We start from the raw sequence: 18,963 nt of genomic DNA, 5'->3' as shown, positions 1-18,963 counted from the left end.
AGGATAATAAAAGAAACCCAAGCCAAAAGTCCAGCCAACCTCAAATGCATCTTCAGGGCTGTGTTTTATGGAGCTTCAGGTTTGTCTTTTGCCTCTCCCCAGAGCTGCTGTTTGAGCTGAGAAACTCCCTAATGAGATGTTCTGGGTGCAGGTGTCAACTCTGGGTTTTTTTTGGGAGGCTGCTCTGGCTGTGCTGGTGCCTGGCAGCCAGCTCATAACTTGAGCTTGGAGCTGGGAATTGGAAAGGCTGGATCTCCCTTTGGATCATGGTCCTGTCACAGTTTAGGCCTGGAGTCACCATGGATGTGTTCTTATGAAGTTCTCATTTCCCTGTAACTGCATTGTTACAGCTGTTCCTTCTTTCCTCATGCCCAGGACTCCTTTGCACAGGAAATGGGGAAATGGGAAGAAGAAATGGGAGCAGGGTGCCTGACACTGGGAAATAAAGTGGGGCTTAGTTTTGGACTCAGTTTCTGAGGTTTCTTTGTTACCTCTTGTACAAGATAGTGATCTTTGCTGCTTTTTTTCCTTGATGTATCTCATGATGTCTTGGATCTGAAATCAGTCAAGCTTGAACTTGTTGGAGGTAATGTTCTCAAATAAGGGAGTTGCCTTCAGTTTTTCCAAGGTTTATGATTCACCAAGGACCTGGTAGTCTAGGACAGCATATGGTAGTTCCTTACTTCTTAGGGAATTAGCTTCCTGATCAGGAAAATCTCGATAAAATATCATAGAGAATTACATAATTATTTTTCATAGTGCACAAGAAAAGTCTACTACTATGTGACATTTGAGTATGGCATTTTAAGGGTGTTCTTGTTTTCCATATCCACAATCTCCTGTGTCACTTCTGTAGGTGGCAGCTTGGAAGAGAGGAGCATGGCAGGGAGCTTGAAAAAGCCATAATGCACACAGACATGGGGACCTTGGAGTCCTGTCTCTGACAGGTTTTGGTCCTCTTACCAATCTGAAGGTATTTGACTTGCCTGCAAGTTAAAATTGGTCAAATGTACATGAGTTTGATCTCTCAGAAATCTCAAGCTTGTGCTGTTTTTTACCTATCTAGCGTAACTTTTCTGAGGCACTTTATGAATGTGGGATAGAGAAATTAATCCAAATAATTTACAGATCAGGACTGTGCCCTCACTAACCCTCTCCACTTGAGTGTTATGGAACTCGGCCATGTTCCTGCCACTTGTGAAATGGTCTCTAAATCAAATTCTAATAGTCAATACTTATTAAATGGTTTTAAGGTTAACAAACCACTCTGTTAGGATTGGGGTAGGAGTCACAAAAGTTGGGTAATGTTGTTTTCAGTTTTGTTTGGTTTTTAACACAAAATATGGTGCAAAATCACCTGAGCAGAGCATTAAAACATCACCAGAATGTTTGTTAATTTTCTGAGTGCTTGGTTAGTGCCTCCTTTTTAGCTCCCTGAGATGCCTTTGCAGATTGTGGATATGGTGCAGCTTTTCTGATGACTGGTGCCTCAGGGTAGCAGGGAGAGGCAGCCTCTTCACAAGTGCTGGAGTGGCCTGAGCACTTTAGTACCTGAACTTGAGACATCTGTTAGTGCAGTTCCCATTGTTCCTCTGAGATATCTGACTTCTGCCACTGTTTTGGACTGACTCTTGTATTTCACAAACTCTTAAAAATCGCCTTTAATGTGAAGGGTTCAGCATAGAAACCACTGAAGTACTGTTTCTGATTTTAGTGACAACTTCAGCTCCATTTGTGGATTTTTCAGGGGCTTCCAGCTTAGCCTGTCTCCTGACCTTGCTCGTTCTCCTCTGTCTCCTGCCTTGTGGTGTGAGGTTACCCAGCTTAGGAAGGTGCAGCATTTGCCACTGATGCTAAGTGGAGCTGTGCTGGGCTCACAGTTGCTGTTCAGTGATGGCTCCTTGGCAGGGGGTTCCTGGCTCTGCTGGGTTCAGGTGTGCACAGAAGTGCAGCTGAGCTGCTTTTAGTGATGCTCCGAGATCACAGCTAGACTTGGAGCTAGCTTGGAATTCCTCGAGTGCTCTTGTGCATGCAAAGGAGAGAGCACGAGGAGAAATTCAGGGAGAACAGGCAATTACCTTTTGCTAATTGAGCTTTATGAAGGTCCTGTTTGTGCCAGTAAGGTGTTGCCTGCCTTGGCTAAGAATTTTACAATTTTAATGGAGGGAGTTGTTAAGCTTGGGGCACTTGGGACAGCTGCTTGGTGCAGTGAAATCTGCTTTTTCAGTGGACACCAAAGGACTGTATAGTGTTCCTGCTGGCCAGGGCAGATCTTACAGGACAGGGCTGTATGTTTCTTAAAAATTGCAGATAGCAGCTTGCAGAGATATAGAGGCAAGAAAATGTGCTCACTTAAAGCAGCCACTAACACCCCAAATTATTTGAATAAATTATATGGATAGTGATTAACTTACCAATTTTGCTGTTAACACTATAATCAGTCTAGTTTTGTTGTTGATAAAGAATTACCTGCAGTTGATCTCTCTTTATTCTCTGCTCTTAAAGGCCCCAACAGGTAGAAAGCTTCCTAGAAATGAATCATCTTGATTTTCTGAAACCAGTTTTAAGTTGCAAGCTTGCTTTCTTTGGATTCTCTGGATGTTCGTGTATGCTCAATGTACTCATATGAGGAGAAAAAAGAACAGGTGGTGATAGTTCTTAGGATGCAGTAGCACTTGTCTGAACAAAATTGCAAACCACAGGTTTTCATAGGAATTCTTAGTGTGTGCAACCAGTGTCCAAAGTGCTTCCCATGTTCGGGTACCACAGTATGAATGCCTGTAATGTGTGTGACCTTGCAGTGACTCTCAGGCAGGAAAATGCTCTGGTTTCTACTTTATTCCTGAGATTTTGATGTACAGATGTTTAGGTGTCCTGCTGAAATACATGAAAGGAAGCCTGGGGTGAAGAGGAGAGTAAAAGCCTGGTCTCTAGAGACTGGTGGTGGTTCCTTGTTCCTTTTTCTTAGCTTGCCTTTTCCTACACCCAGTAGACTATTCAGTTAATACTTTAAATTACCAGTATTTGGCTTCCCAACCAACAATGGGGTTTTAAAATTGTTTTAGAAGTCTAGTGACTATATGGGCACAAAGTACCAGTATGTTTAGTTTTTCTCAGTAATAAGACTTCTTGGTGTGTGGTGTGCATGTGAGATAGTTTGGGTTTTTGCTTACTTGCAGGAGCTGGGATGTAGTGGAATCCCAGGGCTCTGGGGTATTTTCCTGTGGGCTGAGGAAACTGTGCCCTGAAGCACTGCCCAGTTTGTAGCTGCAGCATGGACATGTGGAAAACTGCTTGATAAGCCTCATAGAAATAGTAAATTCTATAGATAAGCCCTCAGTACCTCAGCATAATTTACCAGGGTTTGTTTTTCTTTCTGGATTTACAGAGATATGAAAAATGCTGTAATTGGAAACAACAAACAAAAAGCCAACTTGATTGTTTTGGGAGCAGTTCCAAGGTATGTCCTTTGCTACTCTCCTTTTCACTGATTCACAACAGGTCTGGAATAATGATCCTTCGATCACAGGCACTTTTTTGTTTTAACTTTGATTGTAGTTGACTGAATACTTTCTGTAACGTAACTGAGAGAGACTTGAACTATCTGTTAAAGTCATGTATTACAGAACAGGCTGTTGAGTAATGCTTTGCATTTAGAATTTCATAGAATTCTCTAAAATAGTCTTGGTATTTTTTTATTGAACTTTATCAGCTCAGGAATAAAATCTATTTTTTGACATTGATATTAATGATGGATGAAAGTGGTTGTATCTTATTCCTGCTCTTCAGCCAATTACCTGGTGAGTTGATAACTAAAAATGTGTAAGGTTATGTTAAAGATTTAATTTAAAATATTGAAAAACATCTGAGATAATTTGCTTGTCTGCTCCACTTGCTTCAGAGGATTAAAAACCATTGATCATACTTTATTGTACCTTGCTGCTTCAGCTGATGTTAACATTTTCTGGACCCCGATTCCACTAGTCCAAATTGAACAGGTAACTTCAGCTCCTGGATTGCTCACTACAGCTTTCATTTCATCCCTCTTCTTCTCCAGCTTTCTTTCAGCCTCAGTTTGCAGCAATGGAGAATGAAAACCTTGAGCACTGCAGTCCTTGTGCTGTCAGTGTGGCACCCACCTGTATCTTTTTGCTTAAATGGCAACCAGGTCCCAAACTATTCTGCCTGAGAGCTGCTGCTGCCTTGTCAAAAATGCTTTTTATTTGCAGAGAGTATCTTCCCACTGACTGAGTTTGTGCCAAGGCTGGCCCTTGAAATTCTCTAGGGATTAGCAGTGGGGCCACCCCCTGGAAGATAATCCAGCAGGTTTTTACCTTTCGACCAGATACCAACAGGTGAAGAGAAGATTTCACAGGAGATGGAGAGATGAAAATGGGCACTTGTTGAAGATGATGAGAAATTTAAGGAATTTCTATCAGCAACAGACCTTAAGGGGTTTTTGCAAGTCCTGCTGATTCTTGTGGTTCCCATTATAAAAGCTACAGAAGGCCTTCACCTTCCAAATCTAGAATCTGCCTGTTCTTATGTTTTGTAGGACTTCTGTTCCCTCAATTAACCTGCTTTTTGCTGTTGCTTGTTCTGTGCCCAGTAAGGAAAATTCAAAAATGCTTTTTTCTTCGTTGTTGCTAATGCCTTCTGGCTGCCCAGGTAAATGATAGAGTTAATCTACAACTGCAGAGAAATGACTGGCCCTGGGAAATGTTAAAAGGTGAACTGTCACACTTGTCCTCTCTTCAGGACAAGTTATTCTCAAATGACCAGAAGAGAACTTCAGGAAAGGCTCTTCAGACTGGAGGACTAGCTGAAATACATTGAGTTATTGTGACAAAAGATGATCCTCCCTGGCTATAACCTGACATCATCTACCTCAAGTGCCTTTCTGAAGGCTCTACAATTTCCTCAAGGTGTTGTAGACAGACTTCACTAGTTTATAGACAATTTGATTAGAGAACTCCTTTGGTTGTTCTCTGTCAGGGAGGTGGGAATCCATTGTATCTTTTGATGTGCCTTCTAATCAGTGAAGCTGGTGGAGTACAGGGGCCTGGAATTCCAATGTGCAAAGCCAAGCCTTTCCCTCAGTGAGGAGAGGAATAACCAACCTGGCATTCTTTGGTTTAAGTCTTTAAGAACAGTTTTCTTTTCACAGAGTTCAGTTGCAGGCTCCCACGGGAAGTTGATTCTCTTCTCTAATGGGAATTGTTAGAATTCTGCTGCTGCTTTGTCCTGTGATTCAGCTTGTTGTTTATTCATTTCTTGCTTCTCTCTCCTTCCCAAAGTATTCCTTCATCAAACTTCCAGAAAATACTCTTTAGACGCAAGGAACCCCCTCAGACCTGTCACTCGGTGGAAAACCGTATGTTCAAATATTAGAACAGACTCATAGGGGTTTGGAAACAAGTCTAGGAAGTATCTTTTGTTTGAAATTGGGCCAAATACTACTGGGATATATGAAATAGCCCTATTATTTTAAAATATTGCAAAGAAATGCAAAGTCCTTTGAAGATCTCCCTAAAAAGGAAGCAATTGCTATGGAAGAATGGTGGAACCCTGTAATTTCTGGGCCAGTGGCCTCCTGAGTCTGTGAGCTGGCTGTTCAGTGGTGTCATCTTTAGAAAGGGACATGTATCAATACCTTAAATGACTTTTTTGGAGACTCTTTAAAGTTCAGTTTGATCTGTGTTCACCTCTGGACTGCTTGTTCTGAAGAGGGTACTAGGAAAAACAAAGTTGGTTAAAGAAAGCTTGCAGAATTGCCATGTCTGGAATTTAAAAGTAGGAGGTGTTAAAACTGTACAAATGTGTGCACAGACTTGGCCCTGGATATTCAGAATGGAAGTCGCCAGCTTATGTGTGGATTTTGTTTCCTAAGAAGTGATTTTCTGTATCTCTTCCTAGAATCATAGAATTTCCATTCTCATGGAATGCTGGCCTTGGTTTCCTGCCAGGGCTGCAGAAATGTTACTTTTTGAAATTCTTGCTTTTTAGTAGTTGTCCCAGAAAATAGAATTTTTAAAGTTTAGAGGGGAAAAGTAATTTTAAGGGCCAAGTTCTTTCAGTGGCAGACCAACTTAAAGCTAAGACATGGCAGCATTGGCAAAAATAGTTTCCTGCTTGTACTGTCCTTCAGCTTTTTTTCCTTCTACCCCCCCCCCCCGTTAGTGCCAACAGAGACCAAGAAGTCCACAGTAATTGTAGGTGTGCCCCTTTACTCAGCAGTTTTATAAGAACAAAGCCTGCAGCTTTTGTGTCTATCACCACATCAGACACCTCTTTGGAGTCCAAGTTCAATATTTAATGCTTTCTGTCAGTTCCTCTTACAGCCTAAATCTCAGGGAAATGATTGAATTATCAATTCAAATGTAAATTGTTCTTTTCTAAGTCATCTTAACAGGGCTTCTGAACTAAGTGCTGTTTATCTGGTAGCAATCTGTAGTGCTGCTGGTCCCAGTCCTCTGAGCTGTAAATGGCTCACAGAGGTGGTGTTGGGAAAGAAAAACCCTTTCATTTGAAAGCACGAGGAAGCCGCTGATAATTCAGCGTTGCAGTCTGTGCAGCAGCTCTTGGTACCCAGAGAGAGATGCAGCAATGCTGGCTTGCCATCCAGGCCCCAGCAGGGCCTTTCAATCCTGGGATAATTCCCTTCCTTCTTTCCTATATGGGATGCAGAGCACAGGGAAGGCAATGTTAAATTCCAGAGAGCAGAGCACAGCTCTGTCTTGCTGTTTGTTGTAGCTACCTGTTGAAGCTCTGATCTGTGTGACATTGACAAAAAACCTTACCTGAATCAAGTTATTGCTGATCTAGTTATTGCTGAGAGATCAATATTTAAAGTCTAATCCACTTCATTAAGGGTTTCAGTTATTCCTTTGCTCCAAAATTAATGCAGTTTTAAAATCAAATCTTAATCCCAACCACCCAGGGCCTTTAACAAAACCACTAAATCATTCTTGTCACTTACTGAAAATGGTTTCCTAATTTCCAGCTGATTGTTCCCCTACCACATAAAGTCAATTATTTGGCGTCATAAGGTGATAGTGCACTTCTTCCCAAAGCTTCCTCTAGGTAGATGCACCTCAAAGAATTTTGTGTAGTTAATTTTAACCTTTCCCTGTCATTTATTAGTGGTTCTGTTTAACTGTTGAGGTTTTAAAGTTTTTTAAATTTCTTTGGAGTACATCTTAAAGGCCATGTAGAACAGCTGAAGCTGAAGGACTCTTCCACATGTGAATTTTAAGTTAGGTTAGGCAACTGTTAGGTTGCCTATGGAAGTGAAAACTAGTAAGACTTTATTGGGATTTAAAATTGTTTCTACGGCTGTAAACACACCAACATAAAATTTTATGTTTAGATTTATTGTTAAGCATAATCAAATTCCTTCAGGCAGTGTTCTTTTAGAGTTTGCCAAAAGAATCAAAGATGGCTGCTTTGATAACTGTGAAACCTGGTAAAAAAGATGAGAAGGAAAATGCTTGAAGTGGCTCTGCCCCTGGCAGTGCAGCTGAAATGCCAAGTTGGTGTAACAGAGCTGTTCTCACAGAACCACCCTCTGTGCTTCTGACCATGTCCTACCTCCACTTCTTGTGTTATGTTTGACTGCACCAAGACCTGCCTTAGCTCAGTAATCACACAAAACTCTCACTAAAAGCAGGTCTTGTTCTGTGGAGTTAAAAACGAGACAGGTGAGCAGAGAAGGGGAGAGCAGGACATGCCCTACAGCAGTGGAGAAATGTGCCTTGAAATGCTCAGGGGCTGCTGGGGTGACAGTGCCAGGGATCTCCATCAATGGGGGCTGGAAAATCAACCAGAACAGCCCCTTCACATGGTTCCATGTTTGATCCTGCCTTGGAGCAAGGCCTGGGGATCTGTCAGAACTCCTCATGCCTGCCCTGGTGCCTGCAGGAGCTGAGGCCTGGCCCCTGCTGGGGGTGTGAGTAAATGTGCTGTTATCAGGTCTGCACATCCTCTGGGACCTTCATCATCCCTGGCATGTTCCCTGCTTGCTTCCAGGAACTCCATGCACTTGGACACAGTATTGTGAGGTCTGTCATGCACATTAGGGACTGTTTAATCCAAACTTCTTGGATGTCCTTACAAGGTCAGGATGCAATTGTTTCCTGATGCATTGTTCTGTTCTGTGTGCAGTTTGCATTGGGATTTTCTGTCATGCACACCACAGAGTAGGGATCTGTGTGCAGGTAATGTGGTTTGCTGTCTCAGGGGAAGGATCTTCACCTGCCATGCTGGTGTTTTCCAAGGTTTGCTTTGCTCTAGGGTGGTGAGAGGTGAGGAGCAGAAGTTGTCCTTTGCTTTTCTTCAAATCAAGTCAGGAGTCAGGACCTGATTGCATAATTAGACATTTATTAATGAGGAATCTCTCCACAAGGATGATGTATATAACTGGAACAAGGTTGTAGCCCAGCTGTGGAGTACAGGTGAGTCAAGGCAGGCATTTGCAGTCAGCAGAATTGTATGAGCTGTTGTTAGAAGCTATACATCCTCATACCTCTGAAGTGCCTGTTCTGATAGCAGAAAGAGAGTTGTTAATACAAGATGTACTTCTAATGCCACCTTTTCTATTGTGTATTTTTATTAGAATTTTAAGTTTCAAGTTTAAAAATACCATGTAGAAGGTAGCTTTATGACACCTCATGTTACTTTTTCTTAAGGAGCTGGAAGAGTCAAATCTACAAAGTTACTCAAAAAATGTATTCCTGACATCCTCTTTCATGTGCTGATGCTGGATATTGGCTGGTGATATCAAATTCAGAGAGACTGTAGTGTAACCTTTTTGTATACAATGGAGAATTTCAAACTGCAGGTGAATGGGAAGTAAAAACAGCTTGATTTTTGGTATAAGGTCACTTGATATCCTCAGATGAAAACCTTTTAGAATTGGTTTGTCTAAATGAACGGTAGTTGTTCAGATGGTGGCCATAAACTGGCTTATATTCTAATTCAGACCAGAATTTCTGGAAGATTTAGAATCAAGTTTGAATGTGTTTTGTCAAAGTAAATTGAATTAACAGTACGATGGTGAACATAGGAATAAGTGTTAGCAAAGTGGTAAGATGGCTGAAGCAAGACTAGGTGAAGGTGTTGCTTTATGTAATGCCTATTAACACACTTTTTGTGAAGCAAAAGGCTTTTATCATCTCCAAAATAGTCTTAAACTGAACCAGTGTAATTCACTGTGCAAGTTAAAAAGCTCTGAGTGCTGTTGGTGTGAATTTATCTCTGTTTGGTTTCAGGGGCTGTGTGTTGACCCCACCTATTCTGGTCTAAATGGCTGCAAAGTAAAGATGTATTTATTGGTGTTTTACTGAGTGGGTCATGCAATGGTCTTAGGGGAAAACATTGGAATAAATTCAGCTCAGACTGGAGATGTGACAGTGTGGTGCACTGGGATGGAGAGTTTTGTTCTAGTAACCAGGAGGAGAGATCATGCTGCAGCCACCTCAGCAGCCTTCAAGTCACTGTAGAAGGGGGTGTGAGAACACCTCGAGGGAGCTGGGAGCACCAGGGTAGGGACCAGGACAGGAATCCATGGAGTGCTGGGGGAAATATTCCTGCTGTAAATGGGACTCCATGGGGAGGAGCCAGGGCTGTTTTCAAATGAAACATCGTTAAAGAGGAAGGTGAGGGAGAACTTGATTGTAGTCATGAAAAATGTGAAGTTTCAAATCCAGACCTCTTGCAGCTCAGTAGATATTGAAACTCTCCAAAGCTGGATTTAGTTACATGAACAAGAATCAGACTGGATGCAGGTTATGTGGTGTATATAGAACAGCTCATGCAATATTGATGTTAGTGAGGATGTCTAAGCATTAGGATAAATTACTAGAGCTGCAAGCTGAGACTCCTTGTTTTATTCCTAAGGGAAAAGCTTTCTGTGCAGCCAGCTTATGCACTGCATACTGCTCTTTTAAAAAACTATTTGCACCGTGTGAAATACTTCAGAAGCAGTTATCTTTTTGCTTTGTAGTGCTTTTTAGGGAGTAGAGTTAGCCCAGGTCCCTTGGATCCAGCCTCTGCAGATTTGGAATCACCATTGCTTCCAGAAGGGGAACTGGCATCTCACTTCAGGATAAATTTCTGTGACTAACAGTCATAAAAATCCCTCATTTTGAGTCTTCATGTGTAAGAATCTACAGCTATTTAATTTGTGACTTAAGATATTATTGTACAGAAATTATTCTGAATACTTTTAAAATTATACTTAAGTCTGTCTTTGGGAAGTTCTGTGGAAAGTGATTGCTTCCTGTTATGTCTGAAAAGTAGTGCTTTTTAGCACTAAAAAGAACAGATTGAAACAAAGTTTGTTGTCCTGCCTTGTTTGAGCTATTTCAATGCACTAATTCCATTCCCAGCTTGGGGTTGACTCTCACTGGGACTTCCAGCATGTTCAGAGGTCACCTCTGTGCATGCAGTGACTTTTGATTCCATGTTCTGCCAGGCAGCAGGGGTAACTCACCTCAACAGTGCCCTCATATGCAGGGGTTTCATGTTCATCAGTGCCTTCATGTTCGTCACAGGGGTTTTCCAGAGTAGAGCTTTTGGGCCTTCTTGCAATGGACTGCAATACAAGCATCTTCAAGGGTAGAATCAGATATAATAAGAATTGTAATAATTCCACTAATAGTGTGTTCATCCCCTTTGCACGGGGACTGGTAATCAATGTCCAGATATCATGACTCAATTAAAGTTCTTATTTGTTAACATACTTCAGTGAAAGATGTCTTAAACTTCCCAGCACTCAAACTGTTATCCTGGCCTCTTTCTCCATGTGCCTGCCTATGCAGTTTGAGGAAGTGCTGAGTTTCATCTCCTTGCCAGGTGTTTTAGGAACTTGAGAGATTTTTGTGACAACTTGTAAATGGGATGGAGTGTGAAAAAGGGCATTTCTGTTCTTTTTAACTGTGAGGTTGGTGCTCAAGCTGGGTAGGGGAGGTCTCAGTCAGGCACATCTGTTCTGGTGTGGAACTCTGGTACATCACACCCGTCTCAGTCATTGTCAAAGGAAAGGGAAATCTGAGCTGAGTCTCTTCCTTGCTAGGCCACTGTAGTTTCCTTTTGTGCAGCAGCTGCTTCCCTTGGAAGTTTTCTACTTTAAAATAATCCATAGTTTTCCCAGGTGTACATTATTCCTCCAGCTGACCTTATTTCTGTTTCTTGGCATGGAGTCCATTGAAGTGTCTCTCTGGATGGATTTTCTGGCCTTCTTCATTTGGATATGATTTCCTGGACATCATTCCTGACATCTGAGGAAAAAAAGCTTTAATCACTTAATTGCCCTTAGAAGGGCAGGAACAAATGGCAGAAGTTGTATTTTATATAAGCATAAGTGGAAAATATCTGAGGAAACCTTATAGAAGTTTGAAAAAAATCCAAATACTGCATTTTAAAACCTTGGAAAATGTTAATGAAGATGTTGTGAGATCTTTCCATCAGCTTTATTTCATTTCCTATTTGTTGTAAGGAGCTTTACTCCAGGACCACAAACTAAAGAGCATCAACAAGAACATCAGCACCTTTTTGCTGTTTAGAAACCCTTTTCTATGTATCTGTGCTTTTGTTTTCTCCCCAAGCACACAAAAATGTGTTGTGGTGGGTTCTGGCCTTGTTGTGATATTTCAGCTGGTTTGGAATCCAAAGGCTGGCTGATAAGGGATAAGGCTGCACATCAGGGATCCAGGTTATGCAGGGACAGTGTTAGAACATAGGAACTATGAACAAGTACCTTAATCATATTTTTAAGTTTCCAAAATCCAAATTATAATCTTCCCTTCTGTCCCCTGCTTATAAATGCCATTTTCCTACCTTTTTATCCTGATGATATTAATGTAAAGGAGGAATGCATTACATCTTTGCTGAATTTGTCTGGACTAGAGCCTGGGAACAACAAACCAGTCCAGGATGTTCCCATGGACAATAGAAGGATGTGAATCTTTGTCATTAATGCTTGATAGTACTTTATTAATTAACTGTTTTATCCTTAGTGACTATATGGATTGTCCTTACTTGAAACTTCTTGTAGTTTTATAGTTTGTCATGGAACTACTTAATTTTCAATGTTACTCGGTGTCAGTTCTATCTTTTAAAGACAGAAATAGAAAATATTACAATATGCATGTCTAGCTCTTGGAACACCTGATCTGAACCTCAGGCTTGTTTTAAAGATATAGCAAAGGATATTATTAGTATTTCAGAAACTTATTGTATGTAAAATGGGAACTTAAATTTTGATCTTCACTAATTATAAAGTTTAGGTAAGGCTTTCTATTTTAAGCATGTTAGACTTTAGATTATAGTCAGCGTGTTTAATTTTTGCTCTTTAAGAGAAGCAGAGCTGTAATATTTGTTCCATGTGTGGAGTGTTAATGGGAAAGAAAATAGCAATTACTTTCTTTAGAAAAGAAGAGCCTTCAGAATTTCATGTGCTTTTGAATTTTTTTAAAATCCTTTTGGGGAAAAAAAAGTCTTTTTAGGACATGATATTGAGGGGCTGGAGTTGTCTAGGGAAGGGAACGGATCTGGGGGAGGGTCTGGAGCACCAGGAGAGGCTGAGGGAGCTGGGAAAGGGGCTCAGCCTGGAGAAAAGGAGGCTCAGGGGGAACCTTCTGGCTCTGCACAACTCCCTGACAGGAGGGGACAGCTGGGGAGGGTCGGGCTCTGCTCCCAGGGAACGGGGACAGGAGGAGAGGGAACAGCCTCAAGCTGTGCCAGGGGAGGCTCAGGTTGGATTTTGGGGAAATTCCTCCTGGAAAGGCTTGTCCAGCCCTGGCACAGCTGCCTGGGACATTGGTGGTGGAGTCCCCTCCCTGCAGGGATTTAAAAGCCATGTGGATGTGACACTTGGGGACATGGCTCAGTGGTAACCTTGGCAGTTCTGGACTAACAGTTGGACTTGATGATCTGAGAGGACTTTTCCAGCTTTAATGATTGTGACTGAACATTTCTGCATACAAGGAGCAGGTTATTTGTTGAAGGCCTTGATAATCAGAAAAGGCCATCAGTGAGGTCTGTACAGGGAAGACACAGAGCAGGTCCTCAGGACTTTCTAGTGAAAGTGGAAGGAAATACTCTTGCATTTCTGAGTTTCTAAATTGACCTCTAGGCTATTGAAAGCTATTTTAAAAAAAGGTTATTGCTACTGGCATATTTTAATTAGTCATTAGATCAATATTTACCAAAACATACAGGCAGAGGAGTCAGCCACAGTTAGAACAGAAGATGAGATTGTGCTTTCCACACAGGAGCTCAATATCCTTTCTTTTCCAGGATGAATTTTAACCAGGATCTCTCAGCACATTTGTACATGACCATAGAAGCTTTTGTTTCCTGTCCTTACCTGATCTAGAGGGCAGAGAAAAGAAAATCATCTGCCTGTAAACAAGTAATAGTAGTGCAAAGTTACCTGATTCCACGGGATTGAGGGAGTGCTGTTTTTCCTTAGTGATGATTTTGCACACCACTGATTATGTATTTTGCTTCTTGATACTGTAGAAAGAATCCAAATTGATTGGGACCCAGACTACACCATTAGCAAGATGTGCTTTAGGCTTGAAGTGATCCTGTTTAGCCCCAATGCAGCTGCCTTTCTGCACATAAAACTTTCCTGGGCATTCTTTGAGTATGTGATCATTTCTCAGTGCTCCAAACTCACATTACTCTCAGCTCTCCCCATGCTTGTGCTTGGTGATGGAGTTACTTTCAGTTGTGACCCAGAAGAAGTCACTACCCAAGATAACTGTTCCCACAGTGGTAATCAGCTGTTAAGCTTCCCTTTCCCATCAGCTTCAAACTGCAAACTCATTTCCTTTAACTGAAATTTGGGATCTCCCTGTTATTCTGAAAGCCCCATCCTGGATGTCAGTACTGTGACAATACCTTTTTAAAAAAAAGCAGTGGGGGATTTTTCTACACCAAATAAAAGTTGTGTAGGAACACACAGTGTGAAAAGGTTGTGAATTAAGTGTTACTCTACTTTTTTGCTCAGTCTTCATCTTTCTATTAAGGTTTTCATCCTCTTTACATAGCAGGATTCAGATTATTTTCTTTTAGACTTAAATGTTCTCTTCCATATGAATTTTCCTCTAAAAATACTTGTGTTTGCAGGTTGCTGTATTTACTCCAGCAAGAGAGCTCAAGCACGGAGCTGAGGACAGAATGTGCAGTGGTCCTGGGCAGCCTTGCCATGGGGACAGAGAACAATGTCAAATCCCTCCTAGACTGCCATATTATCCCAGCCTTATTGCAAGGTACTCCTCCCTTAATGCATCTGTGTTAGTAAATGTTCCTAAAGTAACAAAATTAACAAAGATAACGAGACTGAATGGTTGGTTTGCCCGTATTTATAGGATTGCTATCGCCAGATTTGAAGTTTATTGAAGCTTGCCTGAGATGTCTCCGTACCATTTTCATCAGCCCTGTAACTCCAGAGGATCTGCTGTACACAGTAAGTTGTAAGCAGATAATTATGTCTTTTTAAAGGCTATAGAGAGGGTGGGAGTGAAAAATCTTGTTGTCTGGAGTAGTAGCAAGGCCTTGTTTGGGCAACAGCATTAGCACTTCTCACCTGCCTTGAGGTATTTGGCACCCCTAGCATTTATGGCTGGTTTGATATGAGCTGGTCACCAAGGTAGCCCATTGATAAAGAAAATGCCTACATGTTCAGACTTGTGTGCAATCTTAAGGAGGAAAACTGTCTAGATCTAAATGGTATTTACTACTGTCAGAGCTATGCTGGCAACAGTTGCTTTCTGAAAGTTAAAAATTTATCCAACACCGTCCTCCCTCTCCAGATGGGAGAGGGTTTGCTCAGTTTTTGTACTTCCAGTGGAAGAGCTTCACCTCTAAAATGTCTCTGCTCCTAGTTGGTATATGTGTGATTTGCATTTAAGTGACAGGAGGACAGAAAATGTGCCTCTCCAGTTGCTGTAATCCTGAGTTTTTCCTGGGGCATGTGCCAGCAGGGCTGTTGGTGCTGGCCCTGGTTAGGTGACTGGGCAGAATCCTTGCTGTCTCTGGGGTTTGCCCAAATTCTCCCTTACTGAGAAGGAGGGGCAAGGAGAGTTCAGCTGCCTCCTTTGTCCCGGTGTAAAGGGTAAGGTGAGCCATGGAATGAAAGCTGTAGAGGACCAGCAATCTCTTCCTGCTCAGAAAATGGGAGCATTGCCTCAGTCTGGGAGAGGTCACAGAGCAGCTCCAGCTTCTGAGGGTAACTGGCTGGCCACAATGAGGACCACTCTGGTCACACTCATAGGGAGCTGTTGCCTGCTGGGAAAGTCTTGATGCTTACAGAGCAGGGCACAGCTGGCCTCTCATGTCATACTTTATCTACAGTTTGGCTGTTAACAGTCAACAGATTTTCTTTGTGGTTTTTTGTCTAGTTGTTATGCACTGTTGCAATGTCTGTTTTGTTCTCTATTCCTTTTTCCAATGAATTTTTACATTTTCATTCCAGACACAGGTATGCAAACTTGTGGTTTTCTGTGGACTCAATCTTACCATGCACCTATTCTGAATTTCATCTGCCAGTCAGTCCATCTCTGGAAGTCAGTTTGCATTTAGTGTGTGTAGACAATCAGCCAGCTTTGTCCTCCACTGTTCACTGCCTTTTTTCCAGGTGTTTTGTGATTGTTCAGCATGGAAAACCTCAATGCGTGTTGTGTATTTTAACACCAAAGGCACCTCTCCAGAGAGATCCAAGGGCTTCCTCTGTGTCTTTCTTTGGCTTCACTCTGTGCTCCCAGGTTCCCCCAAATCAGCCTCTAAGAGCTGATAACTGCAGAGGCATCTGCTTCCTGCTCTCAGCATCCAGAGAGGGGTTTAAGATGACTGTCTCCATTAACAATCCATATCTCTTCCTGGAGATCAGTGCTTAATAGGGACTTTTAATTGCTCCCTATTTGGAGGAGAGATTTGATGTCTTGAAGGGAGAGGAGGGGGTAGAGTATGGACAGGAATGGGAAAGAACCACCATTAGCATAGAAATAACCACTAACATGGGAACAATATGTGTGAGAGACTGAATTTGGTGTTTCATGCTTTGCTTTCTTGGCTGCACAGTACTGACATCAGCTGGTCCCCCAGTCCTCCTTCAGACAATGTCCTGGAATGAACCATAACTACAGGAAATGATGGTCTGGTGAGGGGTCCTTACTCCTTAGTTCACCTGTAAAACCCATTTCCCCATTTCCCATTCCAGTTAGACCCCTCAAAGTTAAGTATTTTATGATGATGCTTAAGGTCCTATTTCTGGAAATGCTAATTTTTCCCTCTCTTGTGGGAATACCCAAAGCCATGCTTTGAAAAGTACTGAATACAGATCCTTTGAAAAGATGTTTTTGTTATCTCTTGGAAGGTACAGCCCCAGCCCACACTGCTGCAAGCTGTGTTTCACAAGGCAGCAGTTGAGACATTGGCTTTGCAATTACAGAAGTAATTATGGGCCTAGTGAACACTTCATGGTAGACATCCCAACACTTGAGAACAACAGGAAGAATTCAAAGCCACCCTGTTCCCTCTGTGTTTCTGGTCCCAGCAGCTCTGAGGAGACTATCACCATCTCTGTACAGCTGCAGCACTTGAAGGTCTCTCAAGTTCTGCCCTTTTCAGGTCCTGTTTTGAAAGGTGGGAGACCAAGTTTGTCAATGGCTTTTCATTCCTACCCAGCAGTTCTGGAAAAAAACTTCTGAAAAGTTGGATCTTGAGTTGTGTCTAACATGAAAAAATTCCCAGAATTTTTTCATGGTTTGACTGCAGAGAGAGGATGCTCTCAATCCTTGTGCAGGACTGTTTCCAAGACAAGGTAGGAGTTAGCTTAACATCTGCAAAGGTGTTGCAGTCATTCTAGAGGTTTCAGAAGACTTCTCAGTTAAAATCCAGGATATATAAAGACAGCTGCTTAAAACAGTCCTTTCTGTTTGTAACAGGTGCACATGATCCACAGTAACCAGAATATTTCTCCCAGCACAAATGTCAGAACTGCACCTTTCCTCTTGAGCCTTTCCTTGTGGACTGTAGCCTGAAGGATAAACAGCTGACAATTTTATAATTAATTCTGTTCAGTTCCAAGGATAAAATGCTTCTTCAGAGGTGGAAACACTTGAATAGTTTCTTATAGGAACTCAGGGTTTGTACTGAGAAAATGTGCAGCTCCATCCGTCCATTGGGCTGGATGAACACTGAGCTCTCAGAAAGGGCAGGTTTTTAGGCTCTCATGCTGAGTTGTGACACCAGGTTATATCCAGATCTGCTGTGCCAGAGGAATCCTTGTTAATGGAGGTTTCCTGCACGGGCAGGGTGCAGGCTTTGGTGCTTTAGTGACCATGCTGCACTGGAAATGAGCAATGACATGGAGTCCAAGGGGAGATACCTGTCGAGGTGCAGACATATGTTCAGGCTTCTTCAAATTCCAAGATTATTGTCTATGTGAACCAGTCAGCTCTGGGTGTGTTTTAGGTTGCTGGGTAGATGGAAGCACTAAGGCAAATCCAGTTTGACTGAGACCCTGTGTACTTCAACTCCTGCTAACTTATTGAAAACAAAAGAATAGATTCAGTGGTAGAAAATGTTTCCAGCCCATGAAAGCATTCTGCATATTTCCTGACAGATGTTCTCAGTTGTGATTCCATTTTCTCTTCCTCAGTGGGACCCAGATAGAATTCCAGTGGGAACTTGCTGTGTGTGGCTGCTGTGCTGGCCTTGGAGGAGGAGGTGCATTCCCTGCTGGGAGTCCTGTCCTTACAGGAGTTTGGAGAGGGAAGGCACTGCAGCAGGATGAGACTCTGTCCTGTTGAGACAATGAGGAATCAGTTTGAGAAGTCTCAGTCTCTAGAAATGATGAGTAAAAGGCATTCCTGCTCCCTGGGCAGGCTTGGGATGGAAAACCTGACGTCACCTGGTATTGGCCAGGCTTGGTAAAGGGGAGGAGGTGCACCTGAGAGGATCAGTGTTCCTTACACTGATTAATAACCAGGTGTTTAATGAGCAATGAACCCACACTGCCAAATGTACACGTGCTCCAGCACAGCTCAGTAATCCACAGTTCCTAAGGGAGGAATCTGGGTCAGCCTCTCATGCCTTGTTCCTTCTTTCCTTCTGGCTGCTTGTGGTGGCTGAGCCAGGAGCAAGGCTCAGTATTCTCCAGTCCAAACTGCTTCCTAAAAATGAGAGTTGTAAAAGAACCAATTCTAGCTTATAGACCTTGAATTCAAGTTACTTGGATGGATAGAAGCATTTCACTTCTCTGCCTTGGGAAAAAGAATAGCAACCCTCAATTAAAAACAAATATTTTAAGAATAGGTCTTCACATATTTTTTTGTGGTGTTAAAAAGGAATATGAGAAATTAGGTATTGGGATCCAAGCAGGTAAATGTAATTGTTAATTCTGAGTTCTGTCTGTATGGACAATAATTTTGTTACAATATATGTGATACTGAGGTATTTGTCCTAAGTTGCGTAGAACTACTTTGTTAACAGACAAGATTTTAATGGATTTGTGAATCTCATTGTTTTAACTGTAGCTTATGAGTGTAGACTCCATCTCACTAAGGTTGCTGGGAGAATCCTTTGTTACTTAGGTATCAATACTGAATAAAAGTGCTATTATGTAGCCTCACATTGACACCTAGTCAGTATTCACATTTAGTTGGAAGTCAGTTCTGTCCACACATCCCTTTGTTCTTTCTAGGTTCTTTTCTGATCAACATAACAAAATTATTTTACAAGTTGGATATTTTAGCAGAATTGTAGAGTAGAATGAACAGTTTTCTTACAAACACATTAAGGAAGCACTGTTGGAACTTTCCAAGAGTTTTTAACCTTTTCATACTCACAACACTTCAAATTTGATGGAACATAAGGAGAAGGTGTATAAAAGATGTCTATGAAGAATTGCTTCTTAAATGTATAGTCCAGAATATCTAATAATACACTTTT

General features: G+C 41.9%; 1 protein-coding gene across 4 annotated transcripts in view; it reads left to right on the top strand.

Moving 5' to 3' along the window:
- The window catches only part of ARMC8 (armadillo repeat containing 8), a 60,601-nt gene that overhangs the window by 11,655 nt on the left and 29,983 nt on the right, over positions 1 to 18,963 (top strand). For 2 of the 4 annotated variants that reach the window (XM_014870460.2, XM_014870459.2), the window contains exons 3-5: positions 3,389 to 3,460; positions 14,137 to 14,279; positions 14,379 to 14,476. In XM_014870460.2, coding sequence (XP_014725946.1) covers positions 3,389 to 3,460; positions 14,137 to 14,279; positions 14,379 to 14,476 — 313 coding nt within the window. The remainder of the gene's footprint in view (positions 1 to 3,388; positions 3,461 to 14,136; positions 14,280 to 14,378; positions 14,477 to 18,963) is intronic. The other 2 variants (XM_014870462.2, XM_088170628.1) reach the window with 1 other exon arrangement.

Source organism: Sturnus vulgaris, chromosome 10, assembly GCF_052056855.1.
Source record: "Sturnus vulgaris isolate bStuVul1 chromosome 10, bStuVul1.hap1, whole genome shotgun sequence".
In the NCBI taxonomy this organism is placed as follows: domain Eukaryota; kingdom Metazoa; phylum Chordata; class Aves; order Passeriformes; family Sturnidae; genus Sturnus; species Sturnus vulgaris.
This window is presented reverse-complemented; position numbering and strand designations above follow the sequence as displayed.